The sequence below is a fragment of the Lygodium microphyllum genome, chromosome 20, assembly GCF_053477565.2.
Source record: "Lygodium microphyllum isolate KBCC chromosome 20, Lygodium_microphyllum_v1.1.10, whole genome shotgun sequence".
In the NCBI taxonomy this organism is placed as follows: Eukaryota; Viridiplantae; Streptophyta; class Polypodiopsida; order Schizaeales; family Lygodiaceae; genus Lygodium; species Lygodium microphyllum.
Window position 1 is genome coordinate 132,566,354 of NC_141154.1, and position 19,741 is coordinate 132,586,094.

At 45.6% G+C, this 19,741-nt stretch overlaps 1 protein-coding gene across 2 annotated transcripts in view; it reads left to right on the forward strand.

The window, feature by feature from the left end:
- LOC148019412 (Clathrin adaptor complexes medium subunit family protein) overlaps window positions 1–19,741 on the forward strand; it is an 83,531-nt gene that overhangs the window by 51,530 nt on the left and 12,260 nt on the right. For both annotated transcript variants that reach the window (XM_087661055.1, XM_087661054.1), the window contains 3 exons: window positions 13,728–13,831; window positions 13,912–14,016; window positions 14,101–14,195. In XM_087661055.1, the coding sequence (XP_087517181.1) occupies window positions 13,728–13,831; window positions 13,912–14,016; window positions 14,101–14,195 (304 nt within the window). The remainder of the gene's footprint in view (window positions 1–13,727; window positions 13,832–13,911; window positions 14,017–14,100; window positions 14,196–19,741) is intronic.

Sequence of the window (19,741 nt, forward strand, 5' to 3'; positions counted from 1 at the left end):
TGGATTGTCTCTTCCTTTTGGACAGCACTTTATTAGTCAATCATTGGCTGATGACAGCTTTATGATTTTGCATGCGGACAAGGATAATCTTCGCAAAGCATTAGATGTTTGGACTCTCTTTGGTCAGGCTTTCTGGTCTTCATATAAATGCTTTGAAATCAGCCATTCTCAGTTGCACGGAGTCAGATTTGCAGTCATTGGACTGGCAGGGAATGGTTGCTCCCCGTGGTTCCATTGTTAGGCATCTTGGGTATCCTTTGGGTGTTGATGTTCGGCCAAAGCAACTACTAGAGTGGATTTCATAGAAACTGGCAGCTAAGTTTCTGTATTGGAAGTCACAGGCGTGGCCCTTCCATGTTCGCCTCAAAGTGGCTCAGACAATTTTGTTGCCAATGCTCACATATTTCTTGCCGTTGCTGCCTTGGACTACTACTACATTGAATGCTCTTACTCAGCACATTCGTTTCATGTTATGGAAGAAGGATTCCTTGCATGTAGGCATTTCATGGATTTCTTGGTCGCATGCATGTACCCCCAAACGCATGGGTGGTGGGGCTATTTTGGATGCCGAAACTCATATGATGGCACTCCGTTGGTCTCTTTTTCGTGCCATGTGCTTGGATCACCACTCGTGGGTCTTTATAGCCCGTTATTTTCTTGAGGATCACCGGCTTATGCATGGTAATACCCACATTCGGAGCTCCTGGTGGCATGTTCTTAATGCAGACTCTCGGTTTTCTAGTCCATCATCCCTGCTTGCTCATCTGGTATGTTCCTGGAAATTGGTTCTCCAGAAGGCTCAGTGGGATCCTGCGGAGGACCGCTTAGCTACTAACTATTTTCAACTGGAATTGTTGGCAGCCTTGCGATTACTTTCTTGGGAAGGCAAACATGAGCTTAGACCAAAATTTAATCGCATGGTACGCTTTGCAGATGCCACCCTTGCTAGTCGCAATGTGTTGATATCGTTTTGTACAGCCAGGAGGCTTTTCAGGATCCCTCGTGGATACCGTGATTTATGGGGACAGCTGTTGATGGTGCTCCAGAGCAGACAACCCTTTCCTGCCCTTGCTTCAGATCGTCCCTGGCAGGACTGGGACTGTAATCGGCTTGTTCACTGGGAAGGGCGGTAGTGTACAACCAAAATAAATAAATGCTTTCACCCAATTTAACAGTCGCCCACTTTACCTGAACTTAAAGACACAGAATCAAGAAGAAATACAGGAAGCTAGAATGCTCCTGTTGCAACACACACACCCTGTTGGCCCCTAAGTTAGGCGCCCCTTGCGGTATTTCTTTATTTTTAAAAAGAGAGGGAGTACAATTGGCTGTCTTTCACCTATTCTGGGTGAAATTTGGCAGCATAATAGTACAATTACTGACCCAAAACAAGCCGACTAGGAGGGGAAACTCTGCCCAAGTCTGAAACTTCTGGTTGGAGTGCAGAATTGACCATTTCAGACTGCTGTATTTACTGGTTCAGACCTGTTCTGACACCTGTTTACAACTCATACTGTTCCTTGTACTGTTCAGCCCATTGTAATTACTGGTTTAGACCTGTTCTGAAACCTGTTTTCAGTTCATACTGCTCCCTGCACTGTCCTGCATCATCTGGGCCAAGTGCCCCTTGATTCTGACATCAATTGGGCTCTGAAATAACCTCTGAACAGTCCAGAATCAAAACTGATTTAATGCTGTTTCAGACACTTGCTTGGTGAGGTTACCACCCTCACCTGTTCCTGCTTGTGGGCAGCAAACAACTGCTCTTGTTCTTGGAGAAAAGAGGCTCTTGCCTCATGCAAAAACAACATATTCCACACAGTTGTACCTGAATCAGAAGAAAGGCCCTTGATTCTGCAGCATAACCATACTGTCAGGGAGAGAAAGAGAGAGAGTAGTAAGCAAGGTCAAGCCTTTGTGCATCATAGACAAGGTAGACCAGCTCTCAAGAGCTCTCCATCTGCAGCAATCCATCTCCCTTTCACAAAATGAGGCCCCCATGCATTGAAACTCGTTTTTGTGCTGCCCTCTCTCTCTCTTTTGGGAAATTATGCCCAAATTGTGACACATGGCATACATGTAACAGTTTTCCTGTTTAAACCTTTCGGTCTAAAATTCTCCATCCTCGGTTCAAAATTTGACCTCGGCACAGACCAAAGGATTAATCCTCGTACAAAAACGAAGATAATGACGCGAACAGATTCTGGGGTCCAAAAATAGTAACTCCCTAAATTTTAGGAGTTGCTTCCATTGCATCCCCACTAGTCTTCTGACCATCTTTGCAGATTATGGCTACATCCAAATCTGTAATGTAGCTCAATTGAAAGTGAATTTCCACTGATGACCCCACATGGACTAATCTCTTGAAGATTTGTCCATCTTCACTTTGAACTAGTCTCTTCCACGCTAGTTCTTCAATACACTTGTCCATATACACTTTCACAAGTCTCTTCCAGGCTTGTCAATCTACAGTGCCATCAATCTCTTCCAGACTTATACTAGACCTTAACTGTCCAGTCTTGACTCACTAGACATTCCTGTCCGTTTCACAAACTGGCCATGCAACTCAGGCGTTTAGATTTCAAGAGGGATTCTTCCAAAAAGAAAAACCAAATAAAATATGTAATAAAGAGATCAACAAAAAGGTAATAGTTGTCACAGTCTTGTGTCAGGGACCTTGCAGGCTGGCTGAATTTGGAAAAGGCCTCAGCTAACCAGGTGTATCATCTTCTGATTAAAGATCATCAATGGCTGGCTACTAAAGCTAATACAATATGGCGATTGCGTAAATCTTAGTCATGGTGGAAGTTAACTGTGATGGAGGGCTGGTTGAACAAGACACCATTCAAATGCAAGGTCTTTCTTTGGAGGTGATGATTGGTGGTCTTCCTCTTGCTTCAGCCCTTTCCAAGCGTCGAATCTCCAACGGCAATTGTTTCTTTTGCACCACTAGTGTGGAATCGGCCCGTCATCGATTTATTTCTTGCCCTCTCGCTAAGAAAATCTGGTCACTCTTGTCAGCGGTTTGGCGAGCAGTGGTTGGCTTCTCGCTAAGCCCTTTTGATTGGGTTTTTATGCGGCCCAAATAGCCCACACCGGCACAGTCGCATATGAAGATCTTGTTTCACTTTCTTCGATATTGGGGCTGTTGACACAATTGGACCATTCGGAATGCTTTTCTTTTTGATTCAGCCTCTAATGTTCAAGGACATATTGCTAGGCTTAAAGGACTCTTGCATTGGTAGATAGATCTCATTCGGCACTTTGACATACTCCCTCGGGAGGACTTACTTCCTTGGCATATGGCAATTTCCTCTGCGTCTTTGCCATGACTTTTGTAACTCTTTTGTTGTTTAGTACTTTATAAATATAACATCCATTACGAAAGAGAGAGAGAGAGAGAGAGAGAGAGAGAGAGAGAGAGAGAGAGAGAGTAGAGCCATCGTGTATCTTGTAATCATGTAAACTTGTATTTTTTTTTTCGTAATTAATACAATTACCTTTTACGAGAGAGAGAGAGAGAGAGAGAGAGAGAGAGAGAGAGAGAGTTATATTAACGTCTACAACAGGCCAAGTTGGCCTATGAGACCAAAACGTTGCATACAAAATGTCTGGGAGATTTCAAAAGTCCCAGTGAAGCTAACGTTTATGCTATGTTGAACTAAATTGAGTGGGTACAAAATGATATCTAGACTGGATACAGTCTAGAGGTACTCCCATTGCGGTGTGGAACTGCTCCTGGGGTGTTCATCCTAGGATATCCTACATGGGTCGGTCTAACATGGAGAGACTAAAGCGGCGGGGCAGGGCCCTCCGATGGCGGCGTAGTATCCCTTGTATCTTCGACACTTGTCTTCTGCGGACGGGGGCCGGTGGGGCGTAGGCGCCGGGCTTTGCCTCTCGCTGTGGCTATTTCTAAGGTGGTCCCCCGGGGTCGGGAGGCCGGTGGGGCTGGTGGGGGCTCGGTGGTGGGGAGGGTAGCTGGTATTTGGTAGAATTCGTTGAGTGTGCGTTGGTTGGTGGCTCCTTGTCTTTGCTCCGTGGTTCGTAGGAGGTGGTCTCTGTGGTGTCGTATTTCCAGTAGAAAGAGCCCCAGGCATCTCTGGTCTTTGAATTCCATCACCTTGGAGAGTGGTCCGAATTCTTCGTTGAATAGGCAGTGGAAGCGTCCCTGGATTTCGTAGTACACTGGGCATCTACAGATATAGTGTTCCTCTTTCTCTGGCTCGAGATGGCAAAGCTGACAGATTCGGTCTTGTGGGGGGAGGGGGTTGGCCCCGTATTTGCCCGTTTCGACCCGTAGTTGGTGTGAGGACGTGCGGATCTGTCCGATGGCACTTCTGACCCCGTGAGACAGGTGTGTGTCCATGTAGCTTGGGCGGGTGATAAAGCCATCTGGGGAGATGTGCAGGAAGTGCTCTCGGTAAAAAGTCTTCTTGGTTCTTAGTTCCGACGTGGGGGTCACCCATGTCCTGGCTGTGTCTGTCTGGATGATATCCATTCCGATGATGCGATTCACCTCCTCTCGGCTAAGCTCCAGGTGTGGGCAGTCTAGGCTGTATTGTAGTGGGGGGAGGTGGTCCATATGCAGGCCATGGAGCCGGAGCCAAGTCTCTGTTCGGGCATACCAACACTCAGTGTCCCCTTGTGTTGCTAGCTATTTGGATGACTCCAAGGCGAGTCTGGGGTACCGGTGCCGGGGCAGGTCCCATATTCGGTGCAAGGTCACGGTCTGGAAGAGGGCCTCAGCCACGAGGGGCGGTGCCCCCAGCTCTGCGCGAATGATCTCGTGTGGTACGGAGGGCTTGCTTCGGATCATCCGTGAGATCATAAGTATTAAGGGTCTCTCCATCTGCTCCCATCCCTCATAGGTGGCCTCCTCCTTAGGCAGTGGCTGGTCCTGTGGGGCCCTCCGTGTGTGGTAGAGACTGGACCCCCATATGGGAGCCCCGTATAGGAGGGACTGGTGTGACCAAGGTGTCAAAAAGCCAGAGCTTTGTCCGGGGTTCTTGGAACTGTATGCGGGCACATTGGTTCTCCATTGACCCGAGGGCTGCATAGCCTCGGGTTAGTCTATCTTCTGCTGCTTTTCTCAGGGTAAATCTCGGTCTAGAGAATGTAGTCCCCAGAGAGACGTATCTTTGGACCACGTCCACGATCTCTCCGCCGTATGTGAAGGGGGGTACCGACCGTCGGAGCCATTGGGTTGACGTGTTGAACACCATGACCTTGGTTTTCCCCAGGTTCACAATTAGGTCTTTGTCTTGGCAGAAGGTCTGTAGTGCGTCTAGTTGGCGCTGTAGCCCTTCAGGTGTGCTGGAGATGAGGACTATGTCATCCGCATATAGTAAGATGGGTATCACTGTCCCTCCCAGGCTCGATCCCTCCTCGCCCAATCTATCTATGTACTCTGAGATCTCATCAATGTAGAGGCCAAATAGGGTGGGTGAGAGTGGGCATCCCTGCTTGACTCCGATGGTGCTGGTTATCTCCTTTGACAGCCCTCCTGGTGCCCGGACTCGGCCCGTTACCGATTCGTATAGTGCCACTATCCCCAATTGCATTTCGGTTGGGACCTCTAGTTCCTGTAGTCTCTGCATGAGCCTCGCTCGTGGGACTGTGTCAAAGGCCTTCCGGAAGTCCACGAAGCAGCAGTACACCCGTCTTCCGTGTGCTCTGCCCTCCTCTATGATGGCTCTCAATGTGAGGATATGGTCAAGGGTGCAGAAACCCCTCCTAAACCCTGCTTGTCCTGCTGCCCGATGTTGGTGTTGCTGTGCCCACTTGGTCAGCTCGTGGTCCAGTATGGATCCATAGAGCTTGGCTAGTACATGGCCAACCATGACTTCTCGGTAGTTCGTGGGAACCATGGGGTCTCCGGTCTTCAGGATAGGTATTATGGTGTTGGCTGACCAGCTGGCAGGGAAGCCTTCGCATAGGGCTGTGTTGAACATGTGTGCTAGGAGAGGTGCCGGTATGTCTCTGGCATGGGTCAAATGCTCTGCTACCAAGCCTTCGTGGTCTTGGGCACGGCCATTTTGGAGTCTATCAATGGCGTCCCGAATCCGCCCCGTGCTGAAGAATGTGGATGATCTGGGTTTGCTCCCTGGGGGCCGGGGTAGCTGGGGCTGCTTGGGTACTTGGTATAGTGAGGTTGCATATGCGTGCCAAGTGTCCGCATATGGATGATCTGGGTCTGCTCCCTGGGGGCCAGGGTAGTTGGGGCTGCTTGGGTACTTGGTATAGTGAGGTGATGGGTGTCTGGGCTCAGGGTTCCTGAAACGCCTTCCATGCCTCTCTGTTGTCCTATCCTAAGAATAGCTGGTAGAATTTGTGTTTCACTTTGGAGAGGTAGGCTCATTTCTTCCGTCGCACTAGACGACGGAAGATCAAGCGTGCCTGTTTATGCGTGTGTACTCACCGTGCTTCGTCCTGTTGAAGACGGAGCCGGGTTTCCCTGCACTCTGCGTCGTACCAGCTATTTTGTGGGACCTTCTTGTTCGGAGGGGTGGAGTGGGGGGATGTGTGGGGGAAGTATTCGGCAGCCGAGGTGTGTAGTGTGCCCGCCAATTGTGCTGTGACCTCCTCCAGGGGGGGTCCATTTCCTGCAGGCTCCAGTAGAGATGGTCGGAGTATGCGCTCGCCGTTAGCCTGGTAAAGTGGTACCTGGGGAATCTTGGGGGGGGGGGTTGCTTGCTGGGGGGGTTAGGTCATACCTGCAGGTTATGTCAAATTGCAGGTAGGCATGATTGGCAGCCACTGGAGTGGGCGAGGTGATATTTTAAAGGACTGGATGTCGGGGATAAGTGATAGAGGGCCGAGGATATAGTCCACTGTGCTTGCTCCCAGTTTTTGTGTGGGTGCTCCATGTACCCCCCGTCCGGTGCAATTGGCCGCGTGCTTGTGTGGGAAGCATGTGAGGGTCTCCGACCCGGGCCATTTGCCGAGACCGTTGAGGATGGCTAGTCCGTGTGCCCCCCCTAACGCCAGTAGGTGTTCACCATATTCGGTGCATTTAGCTGTGTCTTGTGATGCCCGGTTGAGTCCTATCTCCTCCGGTGCGATCTCTTTGTACATGTGGTCCTCGCTCTCGAAGAAGGGGGTCTGCCTCTGTGCTGTGCGTGCGTTGAAGTCTCCGGCCAACATAACATCCCCCAAGCTGGAGTAGTGCATGATATCTTTGTACAGTGGTAGGTATGGTGACTCACCCTTTGGTGATGCATATGGGGAGTGTGCTGGTGGGAAATAGCACACCGCCATGTATATGTCTCGGGGGCGATCTGTGTGTATCCGGATCCACATGAGCCGGGCTTCCTCATCTTTCCGCATGACTTGCACCGTGGGCTGTAACTCCTCCCTGTACAACACAGCTACCCCTCCAGACCCTCGGGTCCCTCCTTTTGTTCAGGCTCTAGGGCGGCATGCTGTCTCCCATCTATATCCCCTCACTTCTGGTAAGTAGGTGCCTAGGCTTTGGTGGGTTTCTGTGTAGAGGACAATGTCCTTGCCGGTGAAGGTCTCTTGGAATAATCCTGCATCTGTTTTCATAGCTCCATTGCAGTTCCGCACTGCAAACCTCAGGTGGGTCTCATAGGCCGCGCCCCGTCATTGGCGTTTATCTGTGATGATGACACGACCATCTCTGTATACTGCCCATTTTCCCGCTTTGCGAGCCTCCAGGATCTGTGGCATGCATTCTTTAGGGTGTGCCACCTATGCGGGTGTGAGGTCATCCTCCAGGTAGACTTTTTCCCCTTTTAGAGCTGTCCTTTTGGAGAGGAAGGCTCGTCTGGATTCTAGGTTGGCAAATTTGAGGATAAGAGGCCTTCCCTTGGTGAGGTCTTTTCCTACGCGCCATGCATTCTCCACTATTTGAGGGTCCGCTACTCCCATCTTTTCACATATCTGTTTGGCGTCTGCCAGGGGGCTATCCCCTTCCTTCCATCCGAGTACCCGGATGTGGAGCGCTCTAAGCTTTCTCCTTTTCTTCTCCTCCAGTGCTGCATTCACAAACTCCTCCTTCTTTGTTGGTGACTTCTTGGCTACCTCAATCCATTTGGAGTTCTCGGCCACTTCGGCTTGTGCTTGTTTCACTATATTCGCCCATGTGTTGAGCTCCTTTGTTACTTGTGTCTTCCATACTTCAATTTCATTTAGTACATCATCTCACAGTCTCGATTGCCAACCTTCTACAAGTTTGAGTGTCAATTCTTGCGTTACACGTCAAGTCCACAAGAAATCCTCATCACAGCCTTATTCAGAGCAGAGGGGGTTGGTTGCCTCTTCTTTGGGAGGGAAAACCAACAATGGCAAGAACTCGCAAGATGCGAAGGCAAGCCAATCAAAGGGTGACTCCTCTTTCTTAGATGGAACCAAAGAATCTAGACCTATCTGACAGCAACTCCCTAAGATAAACCGGTTTTGCACAGACTGCTAGAGAGCAGGCCATGTGGACAAGGAGTGTTGCTCCAAGGTCCAAGGTCTGCCACCTAAAAAGCCTCACTTGACCGTTGCGATTGCACAGTCCAGTGGGGCTATGCCTTCCGCTCTTGCTTTATCTGCCCTTTTAGCACCTTGGAGACATGTGGCCCGAGCACAATCTTAGTAGACAATCTCTTTTACTACCCTTGAGGGATTGGCTGATTGGTTTGTAGGTTCCGATCCCGTTGCATTTCATGCGTCCATCTCACCTTCCTCTCTATCTCGTCAGGCATTCCCTTGGCAGAGCCCTACTACTAGACGTACGCGATGATAGACACTTTCTTAGACTAGTATGTCTCTAGGTCCTTTAGGATACCCTAGGTCAATCTAGCATCCATTTTTCACACTCTTAGAGTCGGGCCCATAGGATTAATGGTCCTTAGTTTTTCCATTCTTATGTCTTCCGTTGCATTTACTCACACACATACACATTCATTGCATTGTCTTTTCAGTTAGATTTGCTCTCTACTATGTTTTGTTTTGGAGCATCTCGCCATTGACCTTTGTGTTTGCAAATTCTCATCTCTTTTGCAGGGTTTTGTTTTTCAGTGTAGGGCTAACTTGCAGATTGCTTTGGTCCTAGCTAGGCTAGAGACGTGGGGATGCATATTGTTCCTTTCATTGTTTCATCATCCTAGGAGTGCTTACTCTTTTTTTAGCATGGAGGTTTCCCCTCCCGAGGCGGATCGTAGAGTATCTCTCTTGATGCTATCATGGCGGTGACTTTTACCTTGCTCTTCCAGCGAGGTGCTTCATCCACTTCATCTTCTTTCATTCCTTATGGTTCTTGGCACTACACGAAGACCGACATCAAGCTCCTTTTCTTTCTTCGGTATCTACATCCAGGTTGAGGGGGGGTTCCTATCCTTCTTGGTATTCTACAGGCTTCAACACTTTGTCTTCGATATCGGCTTCTCCCCCCTGTTGTACCTTCCCCTTTGCATTGTATGATTTTATCATCTTTGTACTAGGGCGCTTGGGCAAGTGAATAAATTCTCCACGAGGGGCATTGTCCAAGTGGCACCTGTTACATGAGCATTCTTCAGTATGTAGCATACTTTGCATCTCATTGTGCAGAGCACCACTTGAGCGGATCCTAAGTTGTTTCCATTGGTGGCTATTGTCACCACACCACCATACTCCTTTATCACATGGATACTGCATCATTTTTTTTCCTCGTCATCGACACCCTTTAGTAGATGGGTAAGCTTGTACTGTTTTGTGATGTGTTGGGTGTACCCTCTCTACTCCCGTCTCTTGGGTCACCCTTTGTAGGCCTTGGTAGGCCATTGGGTAGCCGACGCACACCCTTTGTCTGCGATGCCTTGTCCTCTTTGGGGTGACTACTTGGAATCCCTTGGTAAGATAACCATTGCCTCTGTAGTCTTGGTAGGCCATTGGGCAAGCGCCGTGCACCCTTTGTTTGATGCCTTGGCTACTTTGGGATGGAACGCCTTGGGGTAAGTAAAAATCAAAGTGAGTGGCCTAACCTTTCGGCTTAGTTTTAGGCCTGAGAGGGGTTGTTGAGCTAAAATACACTTTGTAGTTGATTAGCATTCTTAAATAGCCCCAAAACACACTTAATTAATGAAAAACCCTAAAACAGGGAGCAGTCCGAGAGAGTTTCAGTGGTCCCCGAAAAAACCCTAATTCTTTGGGGCACCCTTCAATATCTATAAATAGACAAGTTGCCCCTATTTAGCCTCATCCCTCTTGTGTAGGTTTCTCACCCTTGTGTGTAGATCTTAGCTATCAGTCTTTCATCACGTGGTGGTCTAGCCTTCGCGATTGTTGCCATCACCTCGTTCTACTGCAACGTTCTGTTGCTGTATTTTACTACTGCGTTTTATTGCAGTGTTCTACTATGGCGTTTTACTATTGCGTTTTATTGCCGTGTTTTATTGTAGTATTCTACTACGGTGTTTTATTGCGATGTTCTACTGCTACATTTTACTGCCGCGTTTTACTATGACGTTCTACTGTAGCATTTTACTGCAGCATTCTACTGCTATGTTTTGTTGCTTCGCCCACATCATTAGGCATCATCCTCTGCAGTCGCCTCAGTCTCCTCACGCTCTGGTGATCAGCATTTGGTGTTTCTCTCACTCTATCACTTCGACTGGTGGTCACAACACTTGGGATCTATCTCCGGTGGATGTCACTCTCCGACACACTGCTCTGGCCTTGAGTATCTGTACACTCTTGCATTCATTTGCAGTATTCATTCACTTCAGAGTTGTGTTTTTCTCTCCCTTCTTCTAATTGTGTTTGAGTTTTGAGTTTTGCGTTTAGGGTTTGAGTTTGACTTTCTGTGTTTGTATTTGTCTCTTTGTGTTTCTATTGTGGTCGTACACTCTATGTTTCCTCAGTGCAAACCCTAGTAGTTTTCTTCACAATTGGTACTAAATGGATCTATAAGTTGAAAAGAAAAGCGGATGGATCCATTGATAAGTACTAAAGCCCAGACTTGTGGCAAAAGGCTATGCACAAAAGAAGGGCATTGTTTATGATTGGACATTTGCTCCTACATCTTATATGACCACCATTAGGTATATGGTTGCTTTGATTGCCCATAATGGTTGGATTGTGCACCAAATTGATATGAAAATTGCATTTTCACATGGGAAACTTCAGGAAGAAGTGTATGTTCAACAGCCCATGGGTTTTGCAGTTGAAGGATCTTTACACTTGGTATGCAAGCTGAAAAAGGCTTTGTATGGTTTGAAGTAAGCTCCATGAGCTTGGTATGCAAAAATTAATGCCTTTTAACTCAGTCAAGGGTTCATTAACAGCCCATCAGAGTTTACGCTTTATGTATGCAAAGAGGGGGGATCCTTGTTGGTCATTTGTCTTTATGTTAAGGATCTTCTGCTCACAAGGACACATGCTGATCAAATTTCAGTATTTAAGAAAAATTTGCAGCAAACTTTCGAAATGTCAATTTGGGGCCTTTGCATTACTATTTGGGCATTTAGTTCATTCATGATGCTAGAGGCATTGGATTGTTAGAGTTTAGATATATTGGTACACTCCTTGAGAGATTTCACTTCTGGGATTGCAAGCAAATTAGCACATTGATGGAGACTAAACTCAAGATGTCTTTGCATGATAACAGTGATTTGTTTGATGCTAGAGGCATTGGATTGTCACAGTCTAGATTTGGTCTCTAGGATTGCAAGCGAGTTAGCACACTAACGGAGACTAGACTCAAGCTGTCTTTGCATGATAACAATGATTTGTTTGACATTTATAGATATGCTCTAGCAGTAGGATGCCTCATTTATTTATTCAACACAAGGCCAGATATTTGGTTTGTAGTTCCAGCCTTGAGTAGATATATGCACAGCCCACGCATGACACATTGGCAAGCTATGACACGTATTTTTCGTTACTTGCAGGGTACTAGAACACTTGGATTGCTTTATGCCAAGGGGGGATTGTTGCAATTACATGCTTACAGTGATTTAGATTGGGCTAGTGATTTTGATTCACGTCACTCTACAAGTGGAAACTGTTTCTTTCTTGGCTCATCTTGCATTTCTTGGCTTAGCAAGAAACAATCCATTGTTGCCACATCGTCTTGTGAAGCTAAATACAAGGTAGCTTTCACTACTACAATTGAATGTGTATGGCTGAGACGTTTGTTAGCTGATTTTGATGTATATGTCATGGAGCCTACTCCTTTGTTTACTGAGAGTCAGAGTGCCATTGTAGTGGCACGGAACCTAGTGTTTCATGTATGCATGAAACACATAGAGATACATTATCACTTTGTCTCAGAGAGGCTACATGTAGGAGATATTAGCCTTGTCTATTGTCCTATCAACAACAATGTGGCATATATCTTCACCAAAGCTCTTCCTCGCGACAAATTTGAAGCATTTCGCAATGCTTTAAATTTGATCTCCTTTGGTGGATGATCCTTGTATGCCGATCACTTTTCACTCCAAGGAGGTTTGTTGGGTTTGACTCACGCCTACGCTCACAGAGGAGTGTTAGTGATCCACAGTAGGACAATGGAGCACTTTTTACTCTCTGTAAGAGAGGTATTTTCCCCCAGCCACATTATTCTCTATTTGTGTCTTCATGTTATATACTTTACACACTTTCGGGTGTGCACACCTTAAAGCACTCACATAGCCCTAAGGTCTAAGGGTTGTACTTTGTACTTGACTTACAAACTTTGAATCTAACCTTGTGTCGAGCTGTGTCTACACTCTCACTCTCTCTACTGCCTACACTGTGTGTTGAGCTGATAGCTGCCATCTCCTTCTTCAACAAGGTCTACTTTTATTTTTCTGGAAAAGCTTGATACTGCCACATGTTGCCCTATGGTGTGACAACCCTTCCTGCTTTCACTCTGTCCTTATGGTTTGTTTGTAGTGCCATCTCAAAGCATGGTTTCCTTGGTGTTCACTAAGAGCCATCCAGTTGTGGCTCAATGCCTTTAAAGTTTAGATCCTGCATGTCACTTCAGCACATGGTCACATCCTTGTCTTCCACAGCACTTACACATCTAAGTGGGTCAGGTGTGGGGAAAGGACAATCTATTGACCAAAACAAAGACCACATGACATAGATGTCTGGTGTAGTACACTAATGGGGTAGCTATATTTGGATAGGATATCCAAAGGAGACCAAGAGTACCTACAAATTCAAGTAGATACCCTCTGTTATTGTTTAGCTCTTCTTTAGAAAGGCGCCATAACATGGACAAATGCCTTGGGCCCATATAGTTGAGGAGGTGGTATTATGGGGTGCCAACACCTAGGTCCTAAGCACATGTTTGTAGTGGATGTGTGGCCAGATCTTACTGATGCATGGGTGTTGTGAGTCTTCTTGCACAATGCACATCAGTTCATGTTGCTGTTCTGTTTTCTGTGATCTGTGTGCAAAATCTAGCTGATTTGCAGGTGGATCATAAAGATTGCTGGAAGTTTTGTGCTACTTAATTACTTTTTTAGAGGTAAAATTGTAGGTATCACATATGTGAGGTTGTCTGCACTCTTTAGTGCTATCTTGGGGGTTCTCCAAGTCTGCATACTAATAACTCATTGTAAATTTCAAAAGGACTGTGTTCAAGAAAACTTTCTGTACGCAATTTCAGCAATTTCAATTTGGATTATCCTGTTTTCATGGATTGTGTAAGTTATAATGCCATAGTTCTGAACATGGCCTATTCAAAGCTTCAGGAGGCAAGATACTTTTCTTAAATTCCTTACCTTAATGCTGCTTTACTGTCCTAGAGTATGGCGGATCTGGTGGAATGGGTATGGTCTTATTAGATGATTGTAACTTTCATGAATCTGTACGATTGGATGACTTTGATCTGGATCGAACACTTACTCTGGTAAGGTAACACTGATGTTCTTATTTTTGTGTATCTTGTATTGTCCAGTTCATTTGAGATTCTTGTGAGGCTGCTTTCAGGTTCCTCCAGATGGAGAATTTTCTGTGATGAATTATAGAATGACTCAAGAGTTTAAGGCTCCATTCAGAATATACCCTGTGATTGAGGAATCTGGACCATTCAAGGTTTGCAGTACAAATCTTAAAAACCCTGCAAGTTTCCAAGTTTTCTGTGCTCATATATTTACTTTCATATTTCTACTTGATCAGGCAGAGCTGGTGCTAAAAGTTCGTGCTGAATTTGCTAGTACAATCACAGCTAATTCTGTTGTTATTAGAGCTCCACTTCCAAAATCCACCACCAGGTGACACCCACTTTATCAACATCACCTCGTGCTTAAAAATTTTAAACTCAAAGGAGGTGTTTGTTAGGTATTGTAGAAATGAACAATCACAAATTGATGGTATTTTGACAGCTGCAGGAGCTTGAGCACCAAGGTTGTGCACCCATATATTTATCTAGGTTCTACTTTCACCTAACCAAGCCAAATGACAGTGACTTTTGCAAAGGAAAACAATGTTGTCAAGCTACGTGGCATGTCTTATCATGGGAAGGAACAATGGAACAACTAGAAAAATAAGAAGCACGATACGATTTATGTGAATGGGATCCGCTTCATGTATGACTAGCTCAAGCTTGCCCTCAGATTATGTAGTATTGTGAAGGGGATGTAGATGTTCTACTCTGCTGTTGGTAGGTGGAATGTACTAGCCCGGTGCCCACGCCCAACTGGCCCACGCCCTCGCAAGAGGCACATGTTGAGGATACAAGGGATACTACGCCACCACCGGAGGGCCTTGCCCCGCCAATTCAGCCTCTCAATGTTAGACAGACCCATGCGGGACATTTTAGGATGACCAAGCTCCATGAGCAGTTCCACACCATACTTGGAACACATATGACTTGTACCCAACCTATATACCATTTTGTACCTACTCAATTAGTTTATCATAGCATTAGATGGTAGCTTTACTGGGACCTGGAAAGTTTCCCATACATTTTGTATGTAATGTTTTGGTATCATAGGCCAACTTGGCCTTTCGTAGACGTTAGTATAACTTTCTTTCTTTCTTCTTTCTTTCTAAACTAGAGCTTGTATATTGACTGTAGTCTGAAATCTACGGCCTGAAGGGGTCAGGTCTGCTGTAGTTAACAGGTGCTGTATATCATGAACTCCTCAACGACTTTCATGTACTGGTAACTTTTTTGATGTCTTGTACTGGTTGGTCTGTCTGTTCAAACATGAAAAGCTGATTGTTTTACTAATCAAGGGTATGTTGGCTGGCCTTGCTGGGTTTTCCCTTTGGCTCTCTATGTTGTTGAAAGTCCCATTAGAAGAGGCCCTAGGCAACATTCATCTAGAATTTGATCATTGAGTGAACTGATCAGAGGAAGTCTTTATTGTCTCATGTTGGTGTGGCTGGCTGCTCAGTTGTGATCTTGAAGTCAATCATTGTGCATATGGGTCATAGATCTGTAGTGTCTCATGCTGGTGTGGCTGTCTGCTCAATTATGAAAAAGCTGGCTTCTGGTGAGTGTGAAAAACAATGTTGGGAGGAAACACATGGGAGAAGTAGAAGAAGATGATGATGATGGAGAAAGTCATGCTAATATCTATTGAAGGCCAAAATGACCTGAGACCAAAATGTCAATTACAACTGATCCATTGTATGTCTCTTCATGTATAGACATAAATAACAAAACATTAGAGTCATATATGTAGACACGAGCTTCTAGCTCTTTACCATATGAAAGATCTACCGGAGGGTTACTGTGGAGGGATCTCACTACATCTATGATGACATCTCTTGAGGTGAAGCTCTTTGACATTGACTGAAGGTGATGGGATGGATAGTTCAGATGTCCATATAATCCCAATAGTATGCTTGGCAATTTTTTAAGGGGGCTTGGGTACCCACCTCTACACAGCTTTATTGCTCTATCAATAGTCACCTCACCTCTAGTGGTCCTCCACTAAGTGGAGCTGAGGCAGGTGGTAGGGCCCAAACGAAGAAGTTTGTGACTGTCCATTGTTTGCTGCCATATGTATTCATTTCTACCACATGAGGGTGGGTCTAGTGAAACTTCGTGTTTGTGGAGCTTTTAAAGATAAGAGTGCCAGACATCTTTAGTTGGGTAATACCATTATTTCATGAAATCCCTGAGGGAGAAGGGTATGGTAACACCTCCATATTTCGTAGAGGGCATGGCATTTGCATATATAGTGCTCCTCTGTTTGTACCCTAGATGGGCATCTCTAACATATCCTATCCTTGCTCGCCTTTCCAAAGTATCTCCATTTATCAACTTGAAGTTGGTTTGAGGTCTTGTAAAGATATGCTAGAGTTTGTAGAGAAAACAAAGAGCGTGAGTGAACATGACTGTCACTATGAACAAGCTGAGGGAGAGTGTCGTCCCGAGTGCAACAAATCATCAACATTGATAAAGGAATCTGGTGTGGATGTTGAAACATGACAACGTTTTAAGGGAGTAGACATAGGCTCTCAGTCCTCGAACTGAAAGCATTGAAGAAGTGGTCCAATATATTTGGAGTGTGTATAGGATGATACCCATCTTAATGGTGGCAAATTGGATACCCAAATAATAATGAAGAGGATCAAGATTTTTCATGGCAAAGGTTCACTGTGCAAATCAGCCTTAAACGCTGCAATTTGATCAGCATTGGTCCTAGTAACAAAGATCATCCACATGGCAAAGGTTCACTGTGCAAATCAGCCTTAAATGCTGCAATTTGACCAATATTGGTCCTAGTAACAAAGATGTCATCCACATAAAGTAAAAGAATAAGATCAAATCCTTGATGTCGAATGGAAAGAGTAACTGTTATAGGGCTATTCTAGAAGCCAAGGTAAAATAGATGAGGATGTATGTAGGAATACCAAGCCCATGGAGCTTGCTTTAAACTATTCAAAGCCTTTTTCAATTCTCGGAGGTTGTGAAACCTCTCACTTTGGTGAGATACCCATGAAGAAGTGCCAGTTCATGCACCTTCCAATGAAAATCAGCAGCAAGGGCAATAGTCCTTTTGATTGTAGTGATGCGAGAGGTAGGGGCAAAGGTTTCCTCAAAGTTGATTCCTGGTTGCTAGGCATAGCCCTTAGCAACTAGGTGGGCTTTGTACCTATCAATAGAACCATTTGAATTTCTTTTGATTTTCAGAACCCATTTGGTAACTATTGCATGCTTGCTAGGAGTTTTGAAGTGTCATTCTGATGGATGGAATCAAGTTCTACCTTCATTGTCTACCCATGGATCATTTGAAAAGCATCTTTACAGCATAATAGTTCTTCATTCCATGTTGTAGCCGCTAGTGCACATACAAGAAGATTGCCCTATTTTTTATGAGTGGAGGCTTGTGTGTGGGTAGCCAATGGAAGAGATTGCTTGTTGTCCCCAAGAGTGTGAAGTAGCTAGTGGGGGATTGAAACCAGCCTCTTTTCTTCAAAAGGGTGGCAATGTTTACCTTCTATTAATATTGGATGAAGTACATTGAGTTTGGGTTCCAATCTCCTTCACTATCCAATGTCTGCTGCTGTAAAAAGTGACCAGCAAGATTTCTTATTAGTTTGCCCCTTGATTCACCCAAGGTTCGGCCTCCAATTGACCCTTCGTTGGTCAAATCTAACCGTGAATCCAATTGGGGTGGCTGGCTTCTTGAAATCTGTGGCAATTTCTTGAATTCCAGCTCTTGATTTGAAGTACCGCCTTCAATTTCCAAGCACGGGACTCTAGGTGATTGCTAAACCCTAATTTTTGTTGTAAATTAAGGTTTATTGCAGCAAATGCTCTGCTATCCACCTTCTATGGCCGAAATGTGTTGTAAATGGCTGAGAAAAGTTGAGGGAATAACTGTAGATGAGAGAGAAGGGAAGATGTGAGAGTATGCAATGGAAGAGGAACATGGACATAGAGAGAAAGAAAGAGGGAGACAACAAGAGATGAAAGAAGAAAATCTGCACTGATTGAGGAGGAATGGAGAATACAAAGGGGAGGACTAATCAATCCCTACATGCAGCCCATAGTGTCAATGAAGACACTTGATCAGGCTGATGCTGATGATGGCATCACCAAAGTTAGAGATTGCGGGAGATAGAGAGTGCAATCAGTAAAACCTGTAGGAGAGAATGAGCTGCTCAATGCCTATCTCTGCTGTAAATAGGTGAGTATGCACAAAACTGGCTGACTGCTGCCAGTAGGGGCCATAAATGCTGGCCAACTGCATAAATGCAGTCCAATCGCAATATATGTAGTTGCAATGTTGACGGGGCACATCAGGTGCCCATTGGCATTGGCAGACATTAACAAGCACTAACACGGCAGCATACACCTAGTAAATGCACACTCAAATGTGCATAGATAGAGAAAATGCCAAGAAATGCACACTAAATTGCCAAAGTTCCCATATCTCTGCTAGACTTTGACAGGAGCTCACAACCAAGAGATGACAGATTGACATGATTGAAATAGACAGGCTAACACCCCCTCTTAGATCATGGGAGTGTTTGAAGACTCTAACCACCACATGTGATGGAGCAAAGAAACCTTGGGCAAAGGCTATGTGAAGAGATCCATTGCATTGTTTGTTGTGTGACAATAGATTACTACCAACTCGGAATCCATGATCCGCTTTTTAACATAATGATACTGAACCTCAATGTGCTTTGTGTGAGCATGAAACACAGGGTTCTTCACTAGAGCTAGAGCACTTTGGTTGTCCACATGCAACTCCATAGGTCTTGTTTGCGGAAAGCCAATATCTGCCAACATACGAGGAAGGCAAACTACCTCCATAGTTGTAGAACAAAGGGCGCGATACTCGACCTCTATAGAAGAAAGTGCAATAGTAGGCTGCTTCTTACTGCTCCAAGAGATAGCTCTCGATCCAAGGGAGAAGGCATAACTTGTAGCGGACCATCTCGAATCCACATCACGTGCCCAATTGGAGTTACTCTATCTAGATAGAGTAACCCCCTCTCCAGACATGATCCTGTAGGATTGAGTCCTTTGCAAATAGTACAGAACACATAAAGTGGCTCTCCAATGAGCGTGAGTAGGAGTCTTTATAAAAGAAGGCAATAAAGCCACCACAAAAGAAATATCTGGCCTAGTATGGATTGGTGAGATCAAAGAGCCAACAAGGGATCTGTAGTGGGTAGCATTTGGAAGGGGATCGCGTGTTGCCAATAATGGCGAATGCAATAAGAAGGTGCCCAAAAATTTGAGACTGTGTATAAAAATTAGAAAGTGAATGGATAAGCCCATTCTTGTGGTGTGCAATCTCGAGAGCTCTCTTCTTGCTTCTTGCGCGCGCGCGCGCGAGAGAGAGAGAGAGAGAGAGAGAGAGAGAGAGCGGGGGGGGTGAGGACTTGCGTCCCTGGCATATGGCAATTTCCTCTACATCTTTGCCATGATTGTGTAACTCTTAGTACTGGAACCTTTTCACATGATGGCTTAGTGTCATCATGTATCTTGTAATCAAGTAAACTTGTACCTTTTTCGTAATTAATACAATTACCTTTTACAAAAAAAAAAAGAGAGAGCCGGGGGGGGGGGGGGGGGGGGGAAGGGAAGAGTGCGAGGTAGAGTGAGGGACCAGTTGGTGAATCTTCTTTTTCTTCTTCGTAGAGCTTGAGCGACGATCGAAGCTAAGGAGTTGGAGCACGCTTAAGGTGCATGGCAAGGGTCATGGAGCCATCGACGGGCCTTTTGTGGATAGACTACAATGAAAAGGTAAATCGGTGAGCTCACTATATTTGTTTGGAGAGCTTGCAATGGTTGGACTCGGGATCCATAGGGCAAGAAATAGGCCGACACTCCGCCATACCAAAC